This window comes from Anarhichas minor, unplaced genomic scaffold, assembly GCF_050575085.1.
Source record: "Anarhichas minor isolate MPS153535 unplaced genomic scaffold, ASM5057508v1 ptg000003l, whole genome shotgun sequence".
Taxonomy (NCBI): Eukaryota; Metazoa; Chordata; class Actinopteri; order Perciformes; family Anarhichadidae; genus Anarhichas; species Anarhichas minor.
The window spans coordinates 14,205,027-14,224,923 of NW_027466449.1; the positions used below are offsets into that span (position 1 = coordinate 14,205,027).

General features: G+C 41.0%; 1 protein-coding gene across 1 annotated transcript; it reads left to right on the forward strand.

Moving 5' to 3' along the window:
* Positions 1-322: 322 nt before the first annotated feature.
* Positions 323-19,632, forward strand: LOC142950205 (chemokine-like protein TAFA-1). Its single transcript, XM_076092119.1, has 5 exons — positions 323-464; positions 16,923-17,063; positions 18,201-18,325; positions 18,513-18,599; positions 18,753-19,632. Exons 1-4 carry the CDS (start codon positions 323-325, stop codon positions 18,543-18,545), a joined length of 441 nt encoding a protein of 146 aa, XP_075948234.1. The 3' UTR covers positions 18,546-18,599; positions 18,753-19,632.
* Positions 19,633-19,897: the final 265 nt, after the last annotated feature.

Here is a 19,897-nt window from a genome sequence, read left to right on the forward strand (position 1 = left end):
GGAAAAACTCCCCAGGGATTACTCCACATTTGCAGCATTGTGGCTCAGGGACAAGACAGGGCAAACTAGGAAGACGAAACAGTGAAGAAGTCATACTTATATAATCATGCTAATGATGAATTCCAATGACTAAAAGACTGAGGAGCGTTAAGGCCAATTATAGACCAGAGTGCTTGTACAAATATTATATTTTGTGTACAAGTGTGTGTGTGTGTGTGTGTGTGTGTGTGTGTGTGTGTGCTTGTTGGGGGGGGGGGTTAAGGTCATAGGTTGAGAACATGATGTATTTTGCTTTGACCCCACCTCTGCCGGTCCTCAGCAGATGTGTCCTGTCATGTCCTGGCTGCTCTGTCTGTGCCTCTGGGTCAGTGTGACTGCCATTCAGCTGGGTCAGGCCACTTTCTACGACACCATCCAGCAGCATCATGGGACGAGGCCTGGACGAACCACCATCCACATGATCGGTGAGTCCTTTCTCTCCTGCTGTGGGTTCTACGGATCTCTTAACAGCATCAAAACGAGAAGCAAATGTTTTCTTTAAATGCCACCGGCCCTCGTTATGTTATTGTTGCATCCCGGGTGCGGTTGCTCCGAGATAATAACAACACTTGATCTTGTTGTGGGTTTATATTTCCATCTTGACTTTATTACACTCATTGATATATTATCGGGTAAACTTGGACTAACAACCACTTATTCAGCGAGCACATTTTACAGGGGCTATTTTTTCATTAAGATGTGGTCTTGATAGCATGAGAATTTCTGTACTAAAGATCACAAAGACAGACAAAGAATGCCTTTGCGCTTTCCTTCTTGAGCTATTACAGTTGATATTCATGCTACACTGCTCCTTCTCAATTTGATCTGTGCGATTGTGGTCCCTGTGAAATTGCACTGAATAGAATATCACCAAATCATTGCGGTCGAACTTTTGTTTTCATCAGGCGGATGCGTGCCGTGGTTATGGTAAATAATTATGATCTCAGGATTCAACAGAGGAGAGGAAGCCGAACGCTGTCAGAACTTCAAAGGGAGAAGTGGCTGCTTGAGCGTGCTGGTCCTTGGTGTCTGTTATTTCCATGTGCCGGTGCACCTCAAGCATATCAGCAAGGGGTCTTTTCAATACTCTCAATATTGTGAGTCAGAAGACTTTCTGTTCCAACACCTACATTTCATTACTCACGTATGCACATAAAAAAATTAAGAAGAAAAACTACACTCGCAAATATCTTCTAAAAAGTGGTCTCATGTCAACAAAAGGGAAATGGAATTAACATTTAAAATGTGCATTCAGGTACATCTTCGGAGAAAACAAGATCAAAGCGAAGAATTTGAATCCTTCAGGACCCTCTGCCACTAAAAGTGTAAATGCGCTGTCATTCCATTTAGCATAGTGTGGCTAGTCCTCACTCCTGGATAAATGAGATGCCAGTTTTATGAGAGGAAGATGGGAAGCCTGTCTGGATTGATTCTGACACTGGGACATTTGTTCTGTGCTGTGTGCCGTGTGCCTGTTGGATTGGTGGGAGGATTGGGGTTGACGGGTCATGAATTGGTGGCAAGAAGGCCATTGGTTGCAGACCATTGAGCCAATCATTAAAGGCAGCGAAATGCCACAAGTTCACAGAGACTGGTATTACCAGCGGAAATCGAGATTACAGAGGCCAGAGGGATCAGTTTTGTCCTTGCCAATAGAAATTTAGATCTATTGGAGGATGTTGTTTCGAAAACTAAGTCAATCACGCGTAGCTATATTTTGGAAACAGCCAAAGTGTGACCTGATGTTCAGACCCTGTCAACATACACAAACTCTACACATTTTTAGCTGTAAATAAAAACACCTGAAGTGTGAAAAGGCATTCGAGAAAGTAAGATTACAGATTTATGAGCGGCATCCAAATGCTCAATCCAAAGGTGTTCTCAGTGATAATTACTTTTGACAGCATATAAGCAACTGTTCCACTCGTGCACTAAGATATTGACAGCCTTATTGCAAAGAATATGTGTCCAGAAATCCATTAGCTGGATGACCCTTGAGTGGGTGCTTGTGTGTGCTCAGTGATTCGGACAAGGCAGCCGGTTTCCCAGGTCTACTTACAGATTGCTGCCTGCCATTCTCTTAGATATGCTTACGGCTGTTCTCTGCCTTCCTGGTAGAGACAGTGTTGCTTTCTGCGCGGTATGATTCATGAGGTGCTGTATTTATTTGGTGCAAAGAGCGTGAACTGTGCACAAAAGAGAAAATATTGTGTTTGTTGTGCGTCTGTAAAGTGCCGGGCGGAGATGTTTCTTTAGGGGTCATGCATTTCTCAACCCCTGGACATGTCCAGAGGAAACCACAGAAGAAGAATTCTCCTTATATAAATCATTGACTTGCTAAACAGAAAAATAAAGTCCCACTTGCATCGATTTTGAAACTTAATCCAGCATGAAAATATGCTTTGCAGGTGTGACAAATCACACTGTCAGGAGTAACATCTCAGCTCTTGTATGATATTTGGTAAAGACTGAAATGTATACTGGCTGCAGAGAGAACAAAGGTGCATTGAATGTGTGGAGCAGCAGTCTATTTCCCACAAGAAATCCTGCCATTGGTGATGCAGTGCATCATGTACAGGTGATAACAGAGACAAAAAGTATAGCGGCTGCCAGCGGTGGCCTTGCTCTGCTCCTTGCTTACTCCCACCAACAGTCGGCTTTGTGGGGTCAACCTGTTCATAAATGGAAGGTCATCTATTCTCAACACTGTGCGGATAATCTCTCGCTCGGTGGTTGCTGTAAAATGTGTAGCTGCGAGTGAACAAGCATAACGAGATAAGCTATTCAGAGCAGCAGAACCAGGGATAAAAGCAGAAGTAACTCACTTGTAAGTATCCACAGTATCTTATAATTTATTCAGCCTTAAGTCATAAATACTTTACTCTGTGTGATATCCGTTTCACTGTCTTCCTCTCGCATCACACTACTATGATAGTCCTCTATAGCCGCTGAGTTACCCTCCCTCCTCAGTCCCGTCAGTCCCTCTTAAAGATTTACCTTTTCAACACAGATGTAATTTCAATGTTTTCAACAGTTTTCTTCAAGAACATGGAGTATTTCTTTCCAGAGTGAAAATACCATTTAAATCCCTCAAGTCTCCCCTTCAGGAGCTTTAATGAGGAGTAGAGGATCAGGGCTTTTTTTCCCTCCAATGCACTCAAACAAAAGAAACCACTCGCTGGTGAAGCTCACAATGAAACAAACATGAAAAATGGATTTTCGGGCTGTCACAAACAAAGGTTGTGTCCTCTGTGCACGGTTTTAGACACTGACGATATAATAGCCTTATATAATGCATCCTGGAGGCACATTATTTTGACATACATCTTCCTCCACCCCTCCCGTAGACCTCCTCTCAACCATGCTCTCACTAGTGTCATTGCTGCTCCACTGCAGTGCCAATGGGAAGTGGCGTGCAGCCTCAGCCGGAGGCCTCTCCACATCTGGAGCTCTGCAAACCCACTTTGTCCTGATGTTGTTACACATGCAACTGAGACGCCGAAGGACCCCTGACCACTCTGTAAAACACGAGAAACTTCCTCTATAGCCTTCAAAGTGGATTTCATTTGCTTTATTGGATCTGTAGTAAGGAGAGGCAAGGCTGGTATATTTTACCAGAAATAAACTATTCATGTCATTTCCTCGGTTAGCCCTAAAAGAAAAATACATATTTAAGTACATTAATCTAAGGACAATCAGTGGCCTAATTATTACTGTATGCTCACAGCTACAAATCGGTTTTACATATTTCAGTATTTCTCATTTATTTCCTCTTTCAGACTATGAATTATTCATAAGAGAGAGCTCCTCTAAGCTTGTGGATATTTGTTTAAACAGCATGTTTAATTGAGGTCTTTCAGCCAATTCTGTGCAGGGGCTATGGTTTGTGGTCACAACGCTTATATGCAAAATTAATTCATCTGGCCCACAGCTTAATTAATTAGCCAGCTTTTTCTCTTAAGACTACACCAGCTGACTACAGCAGCTGTTTCTTCTCTCGAATCCCTAAGCATTAATAAGAGGGGTGTTAACTGCAGGCAAAGTCCACAGCTCGATACAGTGTCGGGGTGGGGGGACTACAGAGAGAGCAGGCCCTCTAACAATGTATTGAGTGAAGAACGGGCTCCGGCAAGTGATTCTGATTGCCATCCTGGAAATATACCTCTGTTCAAAGAAGTAGTCCAATTTAAGTACTGTAGAAAGGTGTACTCTCTAGAGTACAGATCTTCTCCAGGTGCGTCTTCAACGATCACTGCTGTATGGTGTGATTGAATGAATACAACCCACTATTTCCACCCCGATGGGTCTCTAGGCACAGAGTGTAGCGGCTGGGGGTTGGCGATGCACTCAGCTGTGTTATCACTAGCGGCCCCTACCGGCCGGGGGGCTGTTAAGAGTGTGAGTGAGGATGCCAGCAGGCAGTCAACGGCAGTATAAAACAGGCAATAAAAGGTGTTTTGAGAAAGTGTGGGTCACTGCAACCAAGAGAGGCACATGGCTGAGACATTATGTGTTTGGGTAGTCTGTCCATCCGGTCAATTCTTGTGAATGCAATATGTCTGGAACGCACTGGAGGGAATTTCTTCAGATTTGGCACAAACGTCCTGCTGGACTCGGGGTTGAACCTAATTATTACAATTTCACACACATGTCTTATAGGATAAAAGGATTATAAGTGATGGTATTTTGGACAGACATGGATGTAAAGTGTAACTTGACAGGTTGGCGGAGGCATAAAACCGCAAGGCAGTAATTCCAGTTTTAGTAAATAAGACAATAGAGACAACAAAATGAATTCCTATTCCACATTAACTATAAAATTAAAATAAACTGTTAAAAACTAGAATGAAACAATAGTTTCCTTTTTTGATATTTTGTCAAATGTAGATATGTAATGATTGCTGGGTAATATGTATATCTCTATTGTCCAATGTCAAGTCTCCTTTGGGCTAGATTATTTGTCAAAAGATACGATGGTGTGTGAGTGGTTGTGTGTGTGGGGGTTATTCAAAATAATAATAATAAGTAACTAGCATGCACTAGGGCCAATCATAATGATGATTGGGGCCCATCTACCTTACGCTACTGTATAAGATAATATATATTAGAAGAAGAAGAAGAATCTAAAGCAATGCTAGCAGCTCTGTGAGACTGCACTTTCTGTATGCACAGCTGTGCTTTGAGCTAAATGCTAACATCAGCAACATGTTCACCATCTTTGTTGCCAATTAGCACTAAACACAAATTTGAGCTGAGGCGGTCATTAGCACATTCCATCCATTAGCTATACCCGCTTATCCTTAAGGGCAAAATATTTTGGCAATCCATTCAATGGTCGTTGAGATATTTCAGTCCAGATCAAAGTGGTAGAATGACAAACAGACATTGCCATCCATAAAGCCTCGCTACGACATAGAAACAAGGCTTTACAACAACTTCAACATTCTGACACAAGAGAATTGTTAGAAACAAATAGTTTGAAAAACAGCAGGGACTTAATGGCTTAATTGAATCCATTAGAAAGTATAGGCTTTAACACCATTGACCTCAGGTCTCTAAAGAGACCCGTTTCAGGGTTAGAAAATATCAACATTGAACAGCAGTACAGGAGCTGGGCTATAGTCAACCACTGTTCCAATTTTTTATTCTGGAACTCAGACTTTTAAGTCCTGTAATTTGTAGGATGTAAGCTGTGAGTAGGGGGTATTATACTAAAAAGATTATTTGAATCAGGATAGAGTGAACTGGAATAAACCAAATGTCCTGTTCCAAACAGATAATGGGGAATATACTGTTCCAACTGAAATTATGGGGTACATTTATGTCACAGCACTGCCACCATGAATGCCTCTGGCCAAAAAAAGAAAAGTCATCAGTGCATATAAAGGAGTTTGCTTTTTAATAACTGCAGACCACATTTTGCCTCAGAACGGCATTATTAGTTGATCTTTTGTAAACCACTTTGCTCCGTTGGGTAGAAGAAGCATAACATGCTCTTGGGACCATTAGCAAGATTTTAAGACCCCTGTTTTGTTTAGTAGTTGGCAGCAGTTTTCTAAATATGTTATTGTGACAGCCGACATAGCTGAAGGATACTTGACTCCGAAACCCTGAGTCCTGATAAAAGCGTTCAGCTTGCTTTAATCCAGAAATAGTCCAAAACAAAGCTCAGCTATTACAGACACTATTGTGTAACCAAATAAGTGTTTTTGCCCGTATTAGACCATTTTCTGGAAACTGATTGTGCCTGCAGAACATTTAGAACTTTACAAATAAATAAATCAGTGGCTTCTAAACAGAGTTTATATCTTACATTAATCTTTCATATTGATAAATGTGTAATGATGGTGTTAGGTGTAATTGGTTTTAAACTGCCACTACTGTGAATAGTGTCTCTGCATTAGAACAGGGTTGTAGAAACTTTTGAAAAGGGATAGAGTTTTAAAGAAGGGGTACATTATATATTCATTGTAATTAATTAAAATGTAAACATTGTGGGAAATAATATTGATAAATAGCTGCTATTTTTAAGTCCAAATAGCTCACAGCCATAGACAGGTAATGAAACAATGGGCCCTTTGCTTCACTTTGGGGTGTTTGTACTTTTCTTTTTTGTCGTTTCACATCTCTTGGAGTCTGTTTTCCTTCTCTTTGTGGCTTCACAGATGTAGAAAAGGACCAGACCTGACTGTCTTTGCATTGAGTTTGAGTGACTTTCCAATGGGAAATGTTACAGTCCCTTCATACAGAGGTTCTGGTCCAGGGACTCAGAGCCCGTTCCCGTTAGGCCCGTTCAGTAATACATGCATGATACTTTGCTTATGCTCGTGCATTACACCCTGACCTTAATACTCAATGCGTCCTCCGTTGCAGTATTCTCTTAACAACTGGGAGGTGTGCAAAACACATCTCCTGTGCAGAAGCAAAATGTCATCGAGTGTTAATGAAGGAACGTCTTTTCATTAAACAATGACAGGAAAGTGAACACCACAAATCTGAAGCACTTTATCGCACCGTACCGGGACTCTTGTCAAATTTCAATCTTGGGTTAAGCCTATTTGAAGTCACACCCTTAAAGCCACTAAGTTACAGGGTAACAGACTATTGTACACGCTGTGCCCGGCACAATGATAGCACTTCAAATTTCTCCTGATTAATAACACACACAAAAAAATCAATCCAAGCTCTTTTATCTTTTGTTCCCATGCCAGAGAATCAAAACAAGCCCTCACAATGGAAAGAATCCCATCATCACCACACTTCACAGTAATTGCTGAAGTCAGTGGTTGCACAAGCCTGTGTGGGTTCATGTGTGAGCACTGCTCCTCTTTAATTCAACATTTTTTCCCATGAAACAAAATCTACTGCTAAACTAATGATAGCTTTGTGTCCCCACTGTTTGTAAATATTATATCAGGGAGCTCAGACCTTCTTGTCTTATGTGTACTGAGGATTGTTCCTGCCAAGGTAAAACGCTACTCTGCTGCCTATTTTCCTGTAAACCCACATTAAATGGAGAGTAGTAACGCGTTTGTCACAGGGCGTTTTTGTCCCTTTTTTTCCCTTTGTGGATGATTTTCAAGGTGTGGCAGTCGTCAGGCTCTCCCTGCTCTTTAGAACATGAAAAGGGTTTTTGTCACTTCACTGTTGGCCGTTCGTGGTGAGATTTAGATGATTTGGCGACACACTTGTGAGACGCCTCGTTTATTACAAAGTAGTTACAATTGGGTCTGTAAATTTCGAGCAATTGCATGTGACTAATATCCTACCATCCCAAATGGGCTCAGTGTGAAGAAAACATACTTCTATTAATTCACCCTCTGTATTTGGTGGTGAAAAGGGGACCTTATATCCTAATTTTTTTCTTTTTTCTTATTGAAAGAATTACTTCTTGCTGATTAGGAAAAATGCTTGAGAGATCATTTCATTGCCTTTGTGATTCCACAAGCCTATTTTAAATGCTTGGCAGGAATATGAAATTCATTATCAGTACTTAGACCTCATTAAACTGAAAAGAGGCATCTCAACTTACTAATTGGTTCCAAGGGGGAGGATAGTGTGAGAAATAAGCAAAGTAATTAATATTGGCTTTATCAGGCTCTATTGCAGATTTTAGGTTTTTTTTTCTGCTCTAATATCTCCACAGTGTGTCATAAGTCATCTGGCATATTTACACTAAATATCCAATTACCTTTCCTGGAGAGACTGGAATGTGCATGTGTGAAAGTTGGGGACAAAAGTGGGGAATATATTTTGTCCAATATGAACAACACAATGGCAGGATAGACTGAAACGTTTCATGTCCTGCCTCTGTAGATGAAATTACAATATAAAAGCAGGTAAATGTCGTACTTTTTTAAAAGGAACATATTATGATCTGATTCTGTGTCTTGTAATCTAGCTAAATGTAAATTAAAACGTGTTCTATAGGTGCTGAAAATATTACACCGTACAGCAACACATGTTCTATACCTCCCTTAACTGCAGTAAGATGTGATCAAAATGTTGATCATGTGACACAGCCGGCTCCGTTGCATCAGACCGAATAAGTAGAACCCTCTCCGCCAATTTCTCCCTTTATCAGCTCGCAGGTGTTGCATAATCGTCACAGCCGACCTTTCAGAATACATCATACAGCACGAAAGGTCATTTAGCTGTGTAGTATGCATTAATACACGGTTTACATGTTGCAAGCACATTGGTACGCTGCGTAAATTGTCTGTCCGGCAGTGAGAAGGCCAGCAGTCACATCAGAGACTAGCAGCTGTTCTCTAAAGGTTCTCTGACTCGACTCTCTCTCTTTTTCCTTTTCTTCCTTCTGAATGTAACTCTTTCATCAGCACAGGCGATCTAAAAATATGAAATACCAGTTCTGGACATTTGCCAGTTGGGGGAAAAGGGCTAGAACGAAGGACAGGAACAGCTTGACATTTAAAAATGAGTGACATCTCACTGACAGAAGACGTGTTTTTACATTATTATTTTTCCATTTCAAAAAGCTCAGATGTGAATGTGAGTTAGAGGAGGATAGCTTCGATAGAGTGCCTTTGTTTATGTGTTTAATGGACGTGAAAGCTGCTGTGCGATTGTTGTTGTACAGTGAATTTCTGGCATGCTCAACAAGCCACACATCACCATAAAAGCCAAATAACCACATGGCATTTTTTTTGTGCAAATTAAAATAGCATTTAATGCCCTTGATCAGGACCAGACTTGCAGTGTCCTGGGCCTGTGTTGAGTGTGACAACAGAGAGGACAGACTTTAAAGCTCATATGCAAATGCAAAATCCATTCCCTACCACTCACTGCTTCCTCTGTTCCATGCAGTTTTCATGCATCTTGAAACAACAGCAGCTCTTCTCTGTGTGTAGTCATTTTGCATTTCAGTAGTATCACCCATCTTTGGCCCACTGCACAGGACCAATCTTACGGCCTCCTTGTGTGACACGCTGTCAAAACCGCCCAGCCATATTTCAAGACTTTCTATGCTTTCATTGTCATGGACAGTGATTTTTTTTGTTATGGTAGCAAATAGTAGTTTTGTATGCTTTGTAAATTGTTCTGATTCTCTCCAGCAAACGCATGCAATCTCTCCCATAAACAAACATGCGCACACACACACACACACACACACACACACACTCACGTGTAAACAAAAACAAACAAACGTGCATTAAAAAAAGAAATCCAGCTTGTTAAGAAAAAAATATCAAGTGTTGACACCTTTGCTATCTGAAGCTTTTTCCCCAAACGCTGTTAATTCTCAAAACATTTTGAATTCTCAAGTTTGCTCAAGCGTTTGGTTTACACCAACACACAACTCCTCTGCATTTTCTTCAACCTCAAAACAAATTTGCCTCGCAGTTTATCAAGTAATATGTCACTCACTTTCACCCCAGCGTTTGTCTAGAATAACAACAGTAGCTTCAGATGTATTCACAGAAGGAAGGGTAAAAATAGTCACTCAATTTGACACCATGCAGTCATATGTTTTGTACCTCTCACTGTCTTCCATCTGCATTAATTTGACATTCTCTAATCTGGCGCTCCCTTTTCCTGTCAGCGACAGAACTGCTGTAGCCTGTTGGCTTGGATGTCTGCAGAGAGCATGCACAGAGAAAGTGGAGACTATTATGGGTCACCTTGGATGCATTTCCCATTAAAAGGTGACAGGCATGCTGGTCTAAAACACGGACTGCCGTGGTTTGGAAATCCGGACCTGCTGTCATTTGTAAATTACATTTAAGCTATTAAAAATAAATTACCGCAGGTCGCACAGACCAGGAGTTTGCATGGACTTACATGTGCCATGGACTCTGAGCTTGGAGGGAGCTACCGGTATTCAGATGCCACACAGTTATCAGTTATATCGTCATGTGGCACTAAGAAGTGTGAGCCGAGTGTGCATATTCAGTACAGGGTGTACAAATGGTGCCATTGGCTGCCAATCACCGAAATCCAAAGCCCTAGAGAGACAATAAATTAAATTGAATTGAGTCCCTTCGGCTATCTATTTGGCTTGTATATGGAGTGCAACAGTGACTGCTCTCACAGCTATCCTTTCAGTCATACACTAAATCCATATTTCACTTGGATTATTAGGTTTTACTTCAATGATTAATGTTCAGAATCCCTCTATAAATTGCACATATACTACATTTTCATGTACACACAGTGTCGGACGCCTGGAACAGATGGCAGAGAGTGTTGCCATTCAGACGATATACTTGCTATCAGGATCTCCAGAGACAAACCACACAGTCTGGGCTCATTACAGTAGACAGCGAGTCATTGCATACTTATTGCATACTGACGTTTCTATTGAGATAGACTGACCATTTTCCTCTGTGCAATGGCTGTTACATCACATTTGAAGAACCATTTACTGGTCCCACAAGAACTCTGCTCACATTCATTAGGCAGGCAGAACCGCAGATCTACAGAAATTCAGAATCGGCCCTACGCGTTCATGTCATGCATGATTTGACAGCATTTGCCTTCGTCAAGGCTTTGCTGTCCATAACTCATCCGATTTTGATGCGGCGTTGTTGGCTTCCAGCGTGACTCATTGTGCCAGAGACCGTCGGCTCGATGGCACTCGGCATCTGAGACACTGCTGCTGCCAGGTGTTGTTATTTGTGTAGATAATAGCATTAAAGTTAAATGCTCTGACAAATTTCCACGTGGTAGACTTGAACAAAGCAGATCCCGCTGTGAGAAGTTGTGTAGCATGTCAGAGGGTTTGTTATGTTTCGCAAGTCCTTTTACTTTCACTATTCAATTTATTTACTGTCAACACACTGGTACATCTTGATTTGCAGACATGAAAGGAGCCATACTGTGATCGGCAAAGAATAGAAAATAATTGAATACATTTGAATTGAAGACCCAGAAATACTGAAAAATGGGGTCAAGATGTGTCCAGAATATATTTTAAACTAGCTTTTCTTTCTTTTGGTGTCATATTTGTATGGTGTATGTGACAAAATATTTTTGGATTTCTTTCATTTTTGGAATACACAAGCAGACATTCAACCCATGTTCCTTTACAACAAGGCAATCAATCGTTTGACGTGAAACTCGATTATGTTTTTCGAATACTGAAAAAGCTCCAGAGTTGCTACAGTTGGACTGGAGAGTCTGACAGCCTGCTATAGAGTCGGATGATAGAAAATCATTAGACAGGCCTGCTATTGAGGCAAGTTATTTATTCTTGACCTTGGAAACGGCAGTTAACAAAAGAATCTCATCTCACCACCAGGTTTATTTGCGATGTTTCTTCTTTAACGTGAGGCTGAGTTCTTCTTCTTGCATTTACAATTCAAATGATTCTCTATAAGTTAAAGTAAGATTTTCATTTAAATAAATGTCTGTCAAGTCACTATCTGTCACCGAAAGAAGTAACACAATGGTGACTGAGCCTGTGGCTCACTGATGAAAGCCCTTGCAATTGTACTGTGTCTGAACGAGTGTCTGTGGTGACTGGTGTTCAATCGCCCCAAGTTCTCCCACACAACTTCCCTTCTCCGTTCTCTACACTGGCTCCCTGTAAGAGCTCGCATCCAGTTTAAGACTCTGGTGCTAGCCTGCAGTGAAAGGAACAGCTCCTTCCTATCTCCAGGCCATGGTCAAGCCCTACACCCCCGCCAGACCACGTCGCTCTGCTGCCTCGGGGCGATTGGTCGCCCCGTCGCTCAGAGGTCCCTGCGGCCGATCGACCCGGTCACGGCTGTTTTCTGTCCTGGCCCCACAGTGGTGGAATGAACTCCCCACTGACGTCAGGACAGCAGAGTCGCTGCCCATCTTTCGGGGCAGGCTGAAAACTCACCTCTTCAAGAAGCACTACCCTGAGCCTTCCACTTAGCACTTAATGTATTCATACTAGTTTGTTGCACTTATTGTATTCGTATTAGTTTGTTTCTGCACTGCTGCTCTGGTTTATGCTCTTCGTTTAAAAAAAAAGGAGATGCACTTCTGACTTCTGGTGACTAGTAGTTCTCTTGAATACCTATGTTGAATACACTTATTGTAAGTCTGTTAAAACCAGTGAGAAGCCTTGCTGCTGCGTTCTGAACTACATTCCACCACTGTGAACACAACCAAGCAGACTCCATCTGCTGATGAGGATGGACCAAGTGGTGAGACGGTTTTTATTACTACATCAGAATGCATCTTACTTATAATAATGAATAATCATTTGAATGGTAAATGCAGACTAGGAAGAAGCACTCAGCCTTAAGTAAAAGTAGAAACATCACAAATAAATCAATGGTGTTTTTTTTTTACATTTTATCTGCTGTTTCCAAGGTCAAGAATTAATAACTTACCTCAATAAAAGATCTGCCAAATGTTCTCATCATCTGACTCAATAACTAGCTGTCAACTCTAGTAGTCAAACAAGTTAGACAAACATAATCATAGAGTTTCACATCAAGCGATTGATTGTGAGCACTTGAGAGCCATAGTGCCGACCAGAAGTAACAACAGTGTCCCCATTGTGTACTCCTTTCCACCACTATGTAAATATAAGCATTTCATAAAACAAATTAACATGCAATTAAGGCAAAGTGTTTTCGAATTCAATTAGATTTGGCTAAATATTAAGATGGCACTGATGTACAATGCATGAAGAAGGCCGTGGTCAGCTTGGTCAGCGAACACGTGACTTTAATCCAAGACAGACGAGTGCAGATGAGACCGAGAAGAGACAATTTGGACCAAACAAAATACATTTTTTTTCCAAAGCCAGAACAGAAATCTCTGCACAGGAGAGAGATCAACAAAAGACACACCGCTAACAAATCATCCCAGAGACTACGACAGAACCTCCACTAATACAACACAAAGTTAGGACTTTTTTCAGCGTTTTCGGGCCTGAAAATGAGCAGTGGCCTGTTGGGCGCATGTCAAAGGTGGCCACCTTGTTAGCTCACAGCCTCTGATTCCTGGCTCAGAGAAATAACGAGGCAGGAGCACAGAGCGTGGCAACAAAAACAGGGCAGTTCCAGTTGAGACCCTCTGCTTTGGTGTGACCCTTGACCCCGCGGAGGACAATTTCAGTGTGACCCTTGTTGCCTGTCCTTCAAAAATGTTGCTGGAGAGACAACAAAAACTCACACACTCACACTCTGAAGCTGTCATTTGAGAGGCTGACTTTGTCTCCGATAATGGGGGGAAATGGAAATACAGAAAACAATTATACCCTTGCATGGTTCCAGCCTTCACCTGATGAGAGCGTTCATCTCCAGCCATGTTTATTCTCCGTCTCCCTCTGAAATATTCATAATGCAAAGACGGGGTCTCGGAGCATGCAGCGTGCTGTACTCGCAGGCTGGGTGAACTTGAAAAATGCTCATCCGTGTTGCATCGCTTCTGTTTAAAAAGGCACCCAGTACACCTGCCAGCTGGAAATACCACACTGATTTGCATTTTTATTTGATTTTAATGTATTCTTCGGAGGTGATGATTTCCAAATATAGAGTATCCCGATTATTTGCTCTGTTTGCAAGCAACAAGCATTGCAAGTTAATTCTGTTGCGTAGAGTGTTTTTAATAGATCAAAGAGGAAATCTAGGGCTGTCTTACGCAATTAAGGAGATGCATTAAGAAGAACAAACCCCTGTGGGCTGTTGTTTTCAAATGATGCCCCACTGCTTCCACTGGTACATCACGATTAAAGTTGCGCAGACATGCCCTTTTGTTGAGTGCATCAGACAGGAGGCAGCATTCTCCCAGACCAGATACAAGATCTGGATATTTTTCAGTTAAACCAAAGGCTGTTGATGTTTTCTGAAATGCAGAGCCAGAAGTCATCATAACCCCCGAAAAACTCGACAGACTTGGCAAGAAGCAGGAAAAAGACACGCTCTCTTCATTCTTTCCTCCTCTCGTATGGAAATGTGGTTATCAATTTTGTAACTTAAAACCGCCTTATCCAATCAACACCTTGACACTAGTTTTGTTTATTATTACTTGTTATTTAACTCAGCAAGAGCAGATTTACAACCAGGCAGCGCACATATTCTGCATATCCACGCATGAGAAACACACAAATCCCGAATGAACTGCAATCAAGTTTATTCTGACTTCTCCTAAAAGTTGTATGGACATAAGTGGAGATGATTCTTTTCTTAAATAATGCAATGTGGTAGATATTAGAGAATCCAGAGTGAATCGAGCCCACTTCTATCCAGCAGGTCAAGTGGGGCGCAGTTGGTTAAGCCCCACATGAGCTCACACGATGGTTCAATTATATCCAGAAACTGACACTCAACTCTTTCTCAACTGTCCTTACTGACTTTAAGCTACTTTATGGCTGAGTTTCTAATTAACAAATGTTCTCTGTAACAAAACGATCTGAAAATGTATGCGTCCCCACTCTTGTAATCCCATTTGACATGACTTGTGATCACAAAAACACTTAATTTTAGCCCCAATTTAGCATTTACGCAGTAAATAAATACATTTTTCAAACTATTTTAGAGGCCAAACTATTAATCTGTTAGTTGATTAACAGAATATCATTTTGCAATAAGAGTTTAAAAATGTTTTTCTCTCAGTTAACTAATCAATTAACCGATCACTTGTTACGATTCCAACTATGCCATACTGTGCATTGAAGCAGTAATTATCCATTTATACATCAGCTATGGATGCGTGATAAAACAAGCTATAAAGGAGTATAGTTATTGACAAATGAAAATATTTTTATATCCGCTTACAACTATGTTATGAGTTTTATTAAGTGTGTTTACTTATTCTAAATGCTGATGAAGGAATGTTGAAGACAACACTAATTAATGTTACCACCTGGATTTATATATTGATTGAATTATGATTGACTGAGCTGCATTGACTGACTTGCTGTTCCAACTACGGTAGACTTTCCTTCTACGATGCTGCATTCCTGCTTCTAACTCCTCACGAACCAAAATATTCAAATGCAGTGAAGCGATATATGCAAATCCAGCCATGACACATTTCACAAACCCACAGCTCATTGTCAAACATTACTTCAAATCACTTTGCAGGCAAAATACCGGCTACTTTTTGCCCCCTCTCTACACTTTTTCTCTCCTCAACCTCCTTGATCTTGTGTCGTGCTGACAGGTGTAATTGTCAGATGGTCCTTTGCTGCACAACTCTCATATGTGGAGAGTCTGAGCGCAGCGGGTGGGAGAGGCCAGCGGTTGAGGTGGGTCGAGTCCGTTCGGTCCAGTCCTCTTAGCCTTCGGGGCAAAGTCAGTAGCTCGGCGATAATTGCATGGTTGAGCCAGTGTTCATATTCATGATAACCCTGAAGCAGGCCTCTCCTCCTGCGAATAGATGTAGGGTTTTTTTCTGCCTGCTCTCACACATCTCTTCATCAATTCAACAAGCTGCAGGGGTCTCGCTCGCTCAAAGAGTGTAAATCACAATTTTTCTTGTTTACAGCACACTTGTGTAATGTTTCACAGTTATTTTTGATTAAGCATGAGATACATGCCGTTAAGGTACCCCAAAAATACATTGCACAAAAGTATTGTAATATACCTAAAACATGGATATGACAGTCAGTAGTGGAGGAAGTATGCAGATTGTTTAAGTAAAAGTAATAGCATTGTAATGTAATAATAGCTTGTTGCCAGTAGAATTACTCAATTCAAAATCCTACATAAATGAAATTAAAGGAGTCTTCATTTTGTTGTGACATAGTGGATAATGTGAGCAATTATTTAAATGAAACCATGAGAGAAATGTAGAGGGGAACTGTCTCTTTGGTGGAACTGCTTACAACTCGCATATGAAACAGGACAAAGGGCCACAAGCACGCACAATTTTAACAACGGGTGTACAGCCAAAAAGCTTAGAAACCACTGGTTTAATGCATTTTATAAAGTTATCACGGTCAATTTTCATCCTAAAAGTAAGCAGTAACTACAGTTGTCGGATTAATTTAATCCATGGCAAATGTTTCGTTGTATGGAAACGTAATTTTTAGGAGACAGGGCTGAACGATTAATCTGTCCGTTATCAAATATTTTGGTCAAAAAAATATTAGAAAACCAAGACAATGTCTTCTAAAGTCTCGTTTTGTCACACCAGCCGTCCAAAACTCAAAGAAATTCAGCATTCAGCGATATAGAACAGAAAAACCTTGGAATTGCTTATGATTTCCTTACAATTGATCTAGGAATAAAAAGTACAATATTTATTTCTAAAATGTAGTGACGAAGTATAAGTAGCCTAATAGAAAGTACAAGTACCGAAAACTAGTACTTGAGTAAAACACTGATGACAGTCTATGTCTGGTCACAAATGTCCACACAGTGAGGAGTTCAGATGTTGATCACCCTTGAAATGCTTGAAATGTTTGTCGTCTGTTTTTTTTCTTTCCTTATCAGAGGGGGGCACATGTGAAGTAATCGCGGCTCACCGATGCTGCAATAAGAATCGTATTGAGGAGCGGTCTCAGACGGTCAAGTGTTCTTGTCTGCCGGGGAAGGTGGCTGGAACCACCAGAAACAGACCTTCATGTGTCGACGGTGAGTATTTTAGCATATAAAGAAAAAAGAATGCTTAATATGTTTTAATACAATGCTGTCTAGAGGTGGCACAAGTAAAAAAGAAATTGTGGTTTTGAATGCAAGTCACACTGCAGGAAAAGAAAGGTTTCCATTTTTTTTTTTTTTTTTATTCAACTTAACATGCACGGTATACAAAAAGTAAAATCCTGACAAAACTACTTTGTAAATTTTTTGTAAAGATACAGAGATCTGTTCAAATAAAAGCTTACGTCTCCCTTGCAATGCCTTGTCCCAGATAAGATTAACATTACCTTGGATAATGTCACAACCAAATACTGTTGCTGACAGACAGCAGAAGGTATCTGCAGGGGTAAGCTTTACTCCAGCAGTCATACACAACTGCTGAATGTAGCGCACCTCGGGGAAGAGTAAAGAAGTGAAGAATAAAAAAAGCAAAGAGATGCAGAGGACAGCGGCTGTTGATTACATAGGTTCGTGTAGATATTTCATGATGGTTTTACACATGCTTTGACAAATGTCTGCTACACAGACTCAATCCCTTGGTGCCGAGGTCTGACACAACTAAAACACATTTTGGCTTTAGGAAAACCTCTCACCTGCAGCTTTTATCTTAAATCCTTTTGCAAATATGACTGAAATCTCAGAGCGGTCAGGGGGAATAGGAGGTTGCTGGATGTCAGCTCTGACAGATCCCTTTCCTTCGCCACACATTACAAACCATTTACTGTCTACTTAACCCCATTTACTTTACCCTATATTTAAGGCAATTTTCTCTCCTGACAGTAGAAATGTGGCATGCATTGGAGTCAAGTCACAGTCACATCTACCAATCCACTCACTCTGTGAAAAGCACCAGTTCCACCCATAACATTCATGTAGCATATGACTGCATCTAATAAAGAAACTGCCTTGTAAAGGGTAATGGTTTTGCACAGTAACAAGTTGTCAGAAGCCCATACATGTGACACATAGAGCCAACAATCCTACTGCCACCTTTGACACGACGCAGTTGATGATTACCCCCGCCTAATGGCCATCCATCTGCAAAGTGCCGTGTTGTGCAAATGGGTTTTGCACTCTGTTAGGGTGTACGGCACCTGCATCACCATTTCTCTTTGTCTTCGTTGCCTGTAGCATCCATAGTAATTGGGAAGTGGTGGTGTGAGATGGAGCCTTGCCTGGAGGGGGAGGAATGCAAGACGCTCCCTGACAACTCAGGCTGGATGTGCTACGCCGGCAACAAGATCAAAACCACAAGGGTAAGGTAACCTCTCTTGACCGCGGGAAACGCGACGTTATGGCGGAGAGGTGGGAGACAAATGTGCAGCGCTGCGACACTCGCTGTGGAATCAACAAAGCAGCATCGTTAGCGCGATTGAATTTCACTGCAAATTGACATGTTAGCAACACTGTCTGACCCCTCAATTTCCTTCTTTTTCTTGTCAGAACACTCAGCCATACACAACATCAACATATTAACACTTTGCGGAATGGATGCAAGGGAACTCCTCTGGTGGAAAGGTTAATCTGCAGGTCAGCCTCTTAATTTATACTAGGACGCTGGTATGCTAATTCATTTCTCTCAGCTGTCTTAATTGCTAAGCTTTGTGGAGGGAAAACACACAATTTATGATAATTAATGTGATATTCACATCATCCTAAATATGTCTTTCCTTCTTTTTTCAGCACTGTCACAGGACCAATTATCACAAAGACAATGAACCTATTGTTGCTGTGAGAACTGTGAACACTTCTCAGATTAAAGTGTAAAAAGATGTAGAATACTTAAAGCACATCCTGCTCAAGGCCACTGAAAATACTGACGCTCCAAGATGCCTGCGGGGAACTTCATCATAACCTTGTAATGAATATATTTTCATCATTTCTTTCCAACTTTGAGATGGAATGTGAATGTCTGTGCATTTGAATTAGTATCTGGAGAGCATTTAACATCCCTCCTCAGACATCAGTAGGACAGACGTTCACTACAAAGCGCCAAACAAGACAAGAATACATCAAAAGGACACGAGATGAGCAAGTACAGTAGTTGACAGCCCTCAGGTTTTTCTTTTTTTACATATATATTGTAAGAGGAAAAATATTGTACAGAAGTGTTTGTCCTTTTCTTGTGTACATGAACTTTATTTATGGTGGTGTGGAAAAACAATCATTCGAGTCCCTGAATGCAGTCTTGACCATCCCTCTTGTTACCCACAAAACCCAACACAGCCAAATGTTGATGAGTTCAAGGATGTGTGGGTGTTAAGATAAAAAAGATGAATTGTGAGGAAGATGTTTTGCAAATACAGCTTGTGTGTCTTGATACTGTACATTTTACCATTTTTGTTTGTATGGTACTTGTATGCCTTTGATCACCTCTTAAATGGCTTTACCAGTCGAACTTGGTATTATGTCAGCTACCCTGAAACTGATTGATTCACCAAAAAACGTGATACCAGTAGGTTGTTTTCGATACTTGAAATGCCTTATTTGTGTTAAATCATTCAAAGATGATATTGTACATGATTGATATGCTGAAATTTCATTAAAGTCACTGTTCCTGTAACTGATGTGAGTGCATCCTTGCCACTACCCTCACAGGTGTCAGTTACAGTACCAGCGCTCATAATATCTAAATACACCTTGATGCTAAAGTAGCCAAACCATTGGGTTTGACATTTTGGACAATAGGTATACCTTTCTTACCAAAAGCTACATGAGAAGATTAGTACCACTCTCATAATGTCTGTATAAATATGAAGTTGTAATCAGAAAACAGTAAGCTTAGCTTAGAATAAAAACTGGAAACAGCTAGCCTGGCTCTTTCCAAA